Source organism: Naegleria lovaniensis (assembly GCF_003324165.1).
Source record: "Naegleria lovaniensis strain ATCC 30569 chromosome Unknown tig021, whole genome shotgun sequence".
NCBI lineage: Eukaryota > Heterolobosea > Eutetramitea > Acrasida > Naegleriidae > Naegleria > Naegleria lovaniensis.
The window spans coordinates 335,914-345,310 of NW_025407843.1; the positions used below are offsets into that span (position 1 = coordinate 335,914).

A 9,397-nucleotide genomic window follows, 5' to 3' on the forward strand; every position below is an offset into this window, starting at 1 on the left:
CAGGAAGTGCCTCCTCTTTGGAGATGGAGTGTCAGTCAATTACATTTGTTGTTGTATAGTTGTCCCTAGAATGGATACTAGAATGATGAAAAACTAAAATTGCTTTGAGAAACCACATTTACTGGATAATAGCTCTGGGACGAATATAGATCATATAATACATTTGTTAGTAATCATTCAATCAAATTATCAATAATTTGTTAATTTGGAAACAACTTAAGAATCTTCATGTCTACTTCACCACAAGTGATCATATAATGTTAGCTCAATAAAATTTTAAATACGAGTTTGATGTAAACCATGTTCCTTGAAAAACATCGTTAAGCGAATCAACGAAGGATAAAATTTAAAATCGTGGGGAAAACCCCATCAATGATAAGGCTAAAGCCAATCGCAGACTCAAAAGTGTCAAAGGAAATCGATGAGCAAATCAATGTTGTAAGAAGGCAAAGTTATAGTTCTCAGAAGTGTTGTGAGAATTTTTAACATAATTTAGTCAACTTATGTTTGTTACAACTTCCGTTTTGGTTATGCATATGTTGACATTTCAGCCTTTCTTTCGGACAACCTTATTGTTGTAGTTACAAAACACTTCCGTTCTTTTCCCAGAACTTTTTAAATAACATTCGTTTCCATCGAACCGTTACAAGTGAATTGGTACAAATAAGGTGAGCCAAACATTAATAAGGATTCGAATAATAATATACAATCACACTGATATTTTACTTTTTCTTTTTATCCATATTGGAACTATGAACACTATTCGTTGTGTTGATATGGTGTGATGATGATTTGTGATGATGATGACTCCAAGTATTATTACTCTTTCTAAAGAAATACAATTCGAGAGCCTTATCAAATACTTCCTTGACACCCACTCCTTGATCATATACTGAACATTCCATATACGCTGCTGGATCTAATTGAGAATCAATTAATAATTTTCGAACTTCTTGTCTTGAAACAATATGTGAAGTATTGGAAATGTATCGATGATCATCTCTCAAATCACTCTTGTTGCACACAATACAATCAATGCATTGGGACATAACATTTTCACTTCAGGTATCCATTTCAATTTAACATTTTCATATTGTTGTTTTGAAACTATGGAATAACAAATTATAAATACATCAGAATGAGGATACATGACACGAGTTCTATATCGATCATAATCATCAGAACCATTAGTATCTGAAATGGTGAGAGAAATTTCATGTCCTTGATAAATGACTGTGATATATTCAATCATTGTGTATTCATCGAAATTGTTATCGTGTATGTACATATGCACACACACGTACATATGCACACACACACATATGCACACGCACACTCGTACACTCGCACACTCACACACTCACATTTCTTTACAATAAAACAACATACTCTTTGATGTAATTTCATCCAATGTGGTATGAGGTAATTCTCGATCACTCTCCAAATACGATAATATGAGAGAAGTTTTACCACATTTTGAATTTCCAATCACACAAATTTTTAATTTTTCATGTTGCATCATGTTTTTAGAATTTAATTTTGAAGAGGTGGTGAGTGTTGATTTGGAGAAGTGTGTTTTGTTGAGTGGAATTGTTGGCTTCTTCCGTTCTTTTTTCCCAAACTGATAAGAGACCACCCACTCGACCACTGGTGTTGTGAGGATGGTTTGCTTGAAGTGATGGCATCGATTCCGAAAGGATTGATGATGGATTTGATATTTTTTAAAACAAGTGATGAGAGGACAAGTGACACTTGTGATCCCGCCAAATTGTGGGCCTCTCTGTGTGAAGTTGGGTATTGAAAAAGTTCTGTTGATGATAAATATGTAGTTCATGATATCAGAGTATGACAGTCTTGAGTAACATGCCTACATAGGACTGTTGAGAAATTCGATGAGTAGCTCACTCTCAAGAAAGGCTCGTTCTTAAACGACAATCGATGCTTCTTCATTTCCAGAATCGAACCAGTCAGCTCAAAAAAATGACTCCACCTCCACTCGCGCCCTCTTTCCCTCTTCCCAAACATGCCTTTGATAAAGTGAGAGCCCTTACATGCATCTCAACAACAAGTCATCTTTTGAAAACTACATCAACCATCACTCAACAACAATCACTACCAACCTCACCAGTTTCTCAACCACCATCAATACTATTTATTGGAGGAAAAGAATTGTGTTCATTACGTGTTTCATTACCATGGTCGTTAAATCATCCCTCTGAAGATTTCAAATCGGTAAAAATGTCAACAACTACCAATGAAACCAACAACATGTTAGGGTCCATCTATGCATTGCATTACAATTCCAATAATAATATTATTAATATTGGTAGACATGATGGATCGATTCAACAATTGGATATTAGAAGTCATTCCATCATACATACTGTTAAAGCACATGACTCGACAGTGAAATGTTTTAGTGATCGTACTTGCGATGATGACAATTATACATTATTGAGTGGAGCATATGATGGTTATGTGAAAATGTGGGATTGTAGAAAATTTACACAACCAATTTCAACATCTTCTAAACATTCTGGATATGTAAATGCAATTCATTGTTATGAAAATGACAAGATCATAACAAGCTCTATTGATGGAATTTGCATATTTGAAATGAAACATTCAAAATTAGCCATTCTCAACAAATTCAAACAGAAATCTGAAGTCTTGACCTCATACATGTCCAATACCTCAAGTGTGTATCCTAATTATTTGTACTTTGCATGTAAGGATGGATCTGTTCGTGTTTTTGACATGAATTGCTTTCAGGTTGTTTATACCATGAGTGAGAGTAATAACATTTCAGTGAATTGTATGGATTGTAATGGAGTTTCATTATTTGCTTGCAATAATCAAGGGCTTGTGTATGAATATAGTGTGGAAGGAATGTATGAAATTGCAAAACATGGAACCTCAACGAACACGACCAAAACATCGAGTATGGACTCGTCCATTCGTTCCGTGTGTTGCTTTCAAAAGTCTCACTTGTTTGTTGGAACGCAAGGTGGTCAAGTCAAGTGCATTCAAGTCGCATCGTTCTAGTGTGTTGTAGTTGTTTATTATAAATTAAGCTTAATTAAAAGCGCAATTTTGAAAAAGAGAATTCAGTTGGAAAACTTTACAAAACGACAGTATCAGCCATCTTGGCACAAACTCGAGAGGCAGATAATCGATCTTCCTTCTTGTACTTGTTCACGGCAGCAACAAGAGGCTTGTTGTTTGCATCTCTTCGTTGAGAAGATATCTTTTTCAGATATCGAAGCATGGCCTTTGCACAAGGCAAAATGTCTTCTTCCGTCTTGTCCGTGTAGTGTCCATCGTTGCATCCCATTTATCTAAATCTTGAGTTAAATGTTTGGATAAAAACACTGCTGCACAAGCAACGATGGAAGGAGAAAATTCAAGTTGAGCATAGTCCATCAGTGATAGTTCACTCAAATAAACGGCAATGAATGTTTGTAATTCGGTACAACGACCACATTTCAAATACCGTTTGAGAAAGACATTTGGTGATGCAATGGTCAGGTTAAAGTCCAGAACTTGCAACATAATTCTTTCCATTCTCAAGACTTCTTCTCTGGTATAGGCGTCTTTGGTAATCTTGACAAAATCAGCCACAACAGGACTAAGGATTTCCTCATATTTGGAAGCAACGAACATGGCAGTAATACCCACTAATTGAAGTCGCTGTCGAGAAATTGTTTTTTCACTCAAGAAACGATCAATCAAATTCACTGTCAAGTAAAGAGTTTCAGGCACCAACTTGAATTTGTAATGAACATCAATCAACCAATCCACAAGAATTGCTCTCATATTTGGATGCAAATCGTTTTGTCTTGCCATATAATTACAATCTGGAAGATATTTTCGTTCGATTGATTTGTAATGGCTCATTATTTCTTTAATGTATTCCGTACAGGATTGAGGATCTGATGAATCCTTGTCATCAATTTTGGGAGAATTCAGTAATGGTTGAACTTGTTTCTTGGAGGAGGGGAAGACAGAGTGGAAGGTTCTTGAAGAGTCAATACAGAGGGAATGAGGGATGTATGGTCTTTGTGTTCATTGAGAGCGCAAGTAAGAATGCTAGTTGTGGAAGTGGTGGATATGTTGTTGCTATTCGAGGGTAGGATGGAGGTTGTATCAGTCGTCATGGTCGTTGTGGTGGTAGAGGTGGTGGTGGTGGTTCCGAGTCGATGCGGTGGTTTCGACATGAGCCTCGTTGTGGTGGAGCTCAACGTAGTAATAATAGGTACATTGCTCATCGATGTGGTCGATGCAGTATTCGGTAAATTTGGTTTGATCACTTGAGGTTTTGCAGGTACTACAGACTTTTGCAAGAGGTGTACCTGATTGGAGATATCACCTAAACATGTTCTTTGTGTGCCTTGTTGTTGAGTATTGGAAGAAACGCTCGAGATATATGGTTTGGAGAGTTTGATTGGGTGTATATTCGTCGTGTGGATAGGCTTGTTCACGGTTGGAGCAATACCAGCGTTCTCATCAGCAGCTATATTCCTTTGAGATGAAGGAACAATACTGGGATGTTGATAGTTGAACATTGATATTCTTTTTAAATGTTGGAACAAGAATGATGTGTTTAATACGGAATTATGATGGTTAAGACTAAAGATGATAGAGATATTCGTAAAATGTTGGGACCAGTAACCGATGTCAGGTACTAGCCTTTGGAGAGGAAAGGAGCTTCAACGATGGTAATCAATGAAAAAATAGGCAAGGGTTTGTTTCAGCCAATTTTTTTCGATAGTATTTTTTAAATTTTAATTGTGAAACGGCTAGAAATTTAAAAATTTGAAAAACGTCCATTGTAAAAACCGTTAGCGTTATTGTAACGCCTGTCAACACATTCCGCCCTGACGGCCTCGTCATTTTACGGACACAGAGATCTCAAGTCGATCAGTGGACATCAGAGTTTTACTGCGGTTGGAAGTCAGTCAATTGACATCAAGACACACATAATTTCGATCATATGGTGTCTTCTTCTTGAAATGGATTGGACCTGTATTGTTCCCAAAGATCCAATTTGAATTCTACCCATGACCCAAAGCAAACATGATCATCCAAGACATTGTACGACAGTGTGATTTCTTGTATTCTGATGATCATCATGCATGACTCTATTTAACTTTAATCGCAGATAAAGGCTTGTATGTACGATTGGAAGAGGATGAAGGTATCATTGATGCCAATAATGGATCATTTGGAAATTGTTTTTGTCTCTCCTTAATCATCATTGCCAAATTCTTTTTAAAGGCTTGTCTTCTTCCAACAACATAAAACCCTAAAAATAAAGTCAATCCAGAGAACATGGGTATCAGTAGAGGTTGTAATTTATCTTTCATCCAATCAGTCTCATTATTCACTGTATTTACGATATCATGTAAATTTTCATTCAATTTCGCTTCATTTCTTTGTTGTATTAATGCATTTCGTTTCATTTTAATTTCAGCTATTCGATGTTCAATATCTGAATAATGATAGGCCATGGATCCAAATGCAATCCATGTTCCAATAGATGATAGAATCGTACCAATAGTTGACCATTTCTGAGAAGATGCTTCGGTTTTGGTGAGGGATTGATGTTTCGTTAAATTAACCTTAATCAACAAATGCACACGAGTAGAAATTTGAAAAGATTTTGAGTGTGAATATCGAAATCCATCACAATCCACACATTATAAAATAAATACATGTTGAGAGGAAATAGTATGCCATAAAAGAACAAGCGTTCATTTCGAAACAATCATCATCAAACCAATGAAAATAAATATTAAACCAAATTAGCGTCATTGTCAATTCCGATGCATTCCTATTGTTGATGCAACACGTACGAATATTTGAAAGATTTCTGTGAGGGGATATCTTGCTGGATTCATGTGATTTGAAAAGATATGGCCAAGACCTGATTTGTGGAGGAAGAAGAATATTTTTTAACACGCACGTTCATTTCGACAACGACGAAATTGTATGTCGAAGGGATCGTTTTGTTGTTTGAATGGAGCTGCTGTTCCTCGTTGAAGATAATTATCAATAAAACCAGAAAGAAATACATCTTTTGATGCTTTCATGCACGCATTAGACATCTCCCCACATTTCACCAACTACCTCTCTCTCTTTATTCACTTCATCATCAACAAAAATAAAAAATGTCCACTGCTGCAAAAGCAAAGTAAGTATTCTAATTACACGAGGCCGGTCATGGTTCCAACTCATTCCGCAACCATATATTTAGAAAGCCTTTCAAATCAAAAACTTCCTCCTCGTCTTCTCTTTCTTTCTTGACTGCACCATCATCAGTGATGATTGCGAGTGGCAATACGCCCACAACTGCGCCTTCAAACAATATTATTACGACACCAACAAGTAATATAAGTGGTGCAAAATCTACCAATCAAACATCAACTCTTCTTGCACAACGATTTATTCAATCTCTAGGTATTGAGGAGCTTTCCAATAACACTCTTATCCCAAAAGATCTTTTTAATTTCTGTGAGCAGTTATTTATGAAATGTTTGCATGATAGGGACAAGAAATTTGTCGAACAATATTTATCGTCATTGATAAAAAAACATGTGGGAAACGATACTCTTTTGAGCACTGATTGGGAGAGCATTCCACTGCCAGAGTAAGTGTTTTTGTAATTTTAAAATTGTCATTGACCGTATAAATATACATGAACACCATACATCTCGAACAGTCTTCCATCTAGTTGGAATACAACCTCAAATGCTCTTAAAGAATCTTCTTCCACAGCCTCAACCACAGCAGTAGATACATTACCTAAAATTCCGAAAATTACAAAGAAACGAACACTAGAAGAAATTGTTGCTCCGAATGGTGATCCTAGTAAAAACTCAGCAACAGTTAGTAGTAGCAACAGCGGTGGTACTACCATGTTTTTACAAGCGACCAAGCCTTCATCATTTGTAAAAAATCCAAACGCCTTATCAAAGCCTGTTTCATTTTTGCTTCAAAAGAATACTCAATCATCCTATATTAACCCTTCTTCTTCAATCAATGCTGCAAACAATTTGAATCGAGAGAGTCTTGAAGCTCTTTTTAGAAAATTGGATAAAATTAAAAAGAAGAAAGCTACCATGAATAAGCAAGCAACACCTCCACCTCATAAAAAGATGAAGGTAGCATCTTCTTTTGCAAAATCAGGTTTTGTAGGAACCATGGAGGCATTGGAAAAGCAATACTTGAGGACATCATCCGAACTTAAACCAGAAGACTTTAGACCATTTCATATTTTACAAAAATCTTTACCTTTTGTTGTTTCAAAATATGAAAGAGGGGAAGTTACATATGATGATTATTTGTGTGAGCAAATGAAAGCAATTAGACAAGATTTGACTGTACAAGGCATTGAGAATGAATTTACAGTGCTTGTTTATGAAACTCATGCAAGAATTGCAATCAAGAATAAGGATATTAGTGAATTCAATCAATGTCAAACGAGACTAAAGGATTTATATAGTAAGGGTTTAAAAGGAAACAGAGAAGAATTTCTCATGTACAACATTATGTATTTAACTCTTAATGATTCAACTTCTGAGCTTACCAAGGTATTGAGAATTGTTTTATCTGACACCAAATCAAATTTCAAGACTCATGAATATGTGAAATTCGGATTGGATGTTCATTCATCATATTCTGTTTTTAACTTTTTTAAATTATTTAACGTTCTTTATAACAAAGCTCCTAAGAGTGGTAAGTCCATGATAGACATGTTTGCAGACGCAATTAGAAGAAGAGCATTGTTAGCGTTGTGTAAGGCTCATTCACCTGTCACATTGAATAGAGATTTTGTTGAGCACTCTCTTGGTCTTTCCATCAATCACAAAAGGAACGAGTCGAATTTTTCAAAAAACTGGGTGTTATTTTCACTTCTCCCGACAAGGATGAAATTGATTGCAAAAAGACTTTGGAATACTTTCTAAGTCAATCCCAGTGAGGTCAATCTGATTCCATCCATCATCATAGGGTAATAATTGTTAGACTTTCCAAAGCCCACCCACTCCTTTGTCCACAGACTCGGTGAGCATAAACAGCACTCACTGATGGCATGCATTATTTCAAAGCTTGGAACACTAAGTCACCAATAACGATTGAGAGAAATTCATCTCCCTTAATTACAATTTCGATCCGAGTGCTGCTACAAGTTCACTAGAGAGCTTCAAGTACTAATAAAATGAATTGAGCTCTTTTGAATAATTTAATGAACAAAACTAGAATCGAGTTTACGAAGCTCTTGACTTACTTTGGCCAATTTAGACACCAAAGTATCAAATCCCATCATTACAATTTGCTCTGGTGGAAGAGATCCAGTAGACTCCACAGTGAAAATAAATTCTCGTTTTCCCCTCCCATTTCCTTTTCCTTGATTGTGACAAAATCACGTCCTAGTGCTTGTTCTTCGTTAGCAAATTCCTTACATTCCATACAATAAGTACACTTATCAAGATCAATAACAATTCTATCATCGGGCGTCATGGAATAAACCTTAGTTGGACATGATTCTGTAAATCTCTTAACGATTTCCCTCATTTGTTTTCTATCTTCTTCTGTAATACAATTTTCTGTGAAACAATAAGAAGAAATAGCTTGTCCAGCAGCAGCCACTTCATAGTGAGGACGTTGATAATCATTACCAGTCGGTCCCAATGGAGTGTTCATATGTCCTTTAATCTTGATATCAGGAACGATATAATAGGTTGCAACAGCCACAGGCGACCACTTGGCATGAGCCTTTCCTACACCTTTCTTAGCAATAGCCTTCAACTTGATTTCTTGTCCTCTCTTTAATTTCACGATTGTAATTCCATTTTGTTCTTCAGAGTGTTGATCACCTGATAGAGTGGTGCTTGGAGCACCATCATATCTGTCTTTATCTTTCAACTTTAAATCATTACTTGTAACTTCACGATGAGCCTCTGTACAGGTTACATCCAACACTAACTCGACGGTACACTTTTCGCAATGTCCATTACATGTACAATCACTTGTAAAGGCAAAACCATTAACATTCTTGCTGTTGAGAGGAATTAATCCGAGACGATGAGCAATAAATTCATCATGAAGAACACTTGTATTATTTTCAAATTCTACAAGATCGATAGCTAGAGTAGGAACTTCGGCGATCATTACACGACGGAGAGCATTGGCTATACTTGTATCAACATTGGAGAGTTTAAATTTGCAATATTCATTGGTAAGAGCAAGGATGGTGATATGAGCCTTGTTATCCATCATGCCACCATAATGATGATGATGGTAATCTTGATTCATCATTTTTTTTTCATAAATTTCACTCATCGTGGGTGAGTCTGACCACATGCCATGTGTTTATATGAACTCACTCGTATACCTT

General features: G+C 36.1%; 7 protein-coding genes across 7 annotated transcripts; 2 read left to right on the forward strand and 5 right to left on the reverse strand.

Moving 5' to 3' along the window:
• Positions 1–722: 722 nt before the first annotated feature.
• On the reverse strand, positions 723–1,522 carry C9374_004570 (uncharacterized protein; the record flags this gene model as incomplete). Its single annotated transcript, XM_044694224.1, has 3 exons — positions 723–1,013; positions 1,133–1,233; positions 1,390–1,522. The coding sequence occupies 3 exons, from the start codon at positions 1,520–1,522 to the stop codon at positions 723–725; spliced, it is 525 nt and encodes a 174-aa protein (XP_044548912.1).
• Positions 1,523–1,980: 458 nt separating this feature from the next.
• C9374_004571 (uncharacterized protein) lies at positions 1,981–3,045 on the forward strand (the record flags this gene model as incomplete). Its single annotated transcript, XM_044694225.1, has 1 exon — positions 1,981–3,045. The coding sequence occupies one exon, from the start codon at positions 1,981–1,983 to the stop codon at positions 3,043–3,045; it is 1,065 nt and encodes a 354-aa protein (XP_044548913.1).
• Positions 3,046–3,252: 207 nt separating this feature from the next.
• On the reverse strand, positions 3,253–3,897 carry C9374_004572 (uncharacterized protein; the record flags this gene model as incomplete). The annotated part of the gene is made up of 1 exon (XM_044694226.1): positions 3,253–3,897. One exon carries the CDS (start codon positions 3,895–3,897, stop codon positions 3,253–3,255), a length of 645 nt encoding a protein of 214 aa, XP_044548914.1.
• A 68-nt stretch (positions 3,898–3,965) lies between these two features.
• On the reverse strand, positions 3,966–4,565 carry C9374_004573 (uncharacterized protein; the record flags this gene model as incomplete). The annotated part of the gene is made up of 1 exon (XM_044694227.1): positions 3,966–4,565. One exon carries the CDS (start codon positions 4,563–4,565, stop codon positions 3,966–3,968), a length of 600 nt encoding a protein of 199 aa, XP_044548915.1.
• A 576-nt stretch (positions 4,566–5,141) lies between these two features.
• On the reverse strand, positions 5,142–5,900 carry C9374_004574 (uncharacterized protein; the record flags this gene model as incomplete). The annotated part of the gene is made up of 2 exons (XM_044694228.1): positions 5,142–5,621; positions 5,856–5,900. The coding sequence occupies 2 exons, from the start codon at positions 5,898–5,900 to the stop codon at positions 5,142–5,144; spliced, it is 525 nt and encodes a 174-aa protein (XP_044548916.1).
• Positions 5,901–6,170: 270 nt separating this feature from the next.
• On the forward strand, positions 6,171–7,967 carry C9374_004575 (uncharacterized protein; the record flags this gene model as incomplete). Its single annotated transcript, XM_044694229.1, has 3 exons — positions 6,171–6,193; positions 6,257–6,649; positions 6,722–7,967. The coding sequence occupies 3 exons, from the start codon at positions 6,171–6,173 to the stop codon at positions 7,965–7,967; spliced, it is 1,662 nt and encodes a 553-aa protein (XP_044548917.1).
• Positions 7,968–8,325: 358 nt separating this feature from the next.
• C9374_004576 (uncharacterized protein) lies at positions 8,326–9,318 on the reverse strand (the record flags this gene model as incomplete). Its single annotated transcript, XM_044694230.1, has 1 exon — positions 8,326–9,318. One exon carries the CDS (start codon positions 9,316–9,318, stop codon positions 8,326–8,328), a length of 993 nt encoding a protein of 330 aa, XP_044548918.1.
• Between the last annotated feature and the right edge of the window lie 79 nt (positions 9,319–9,397).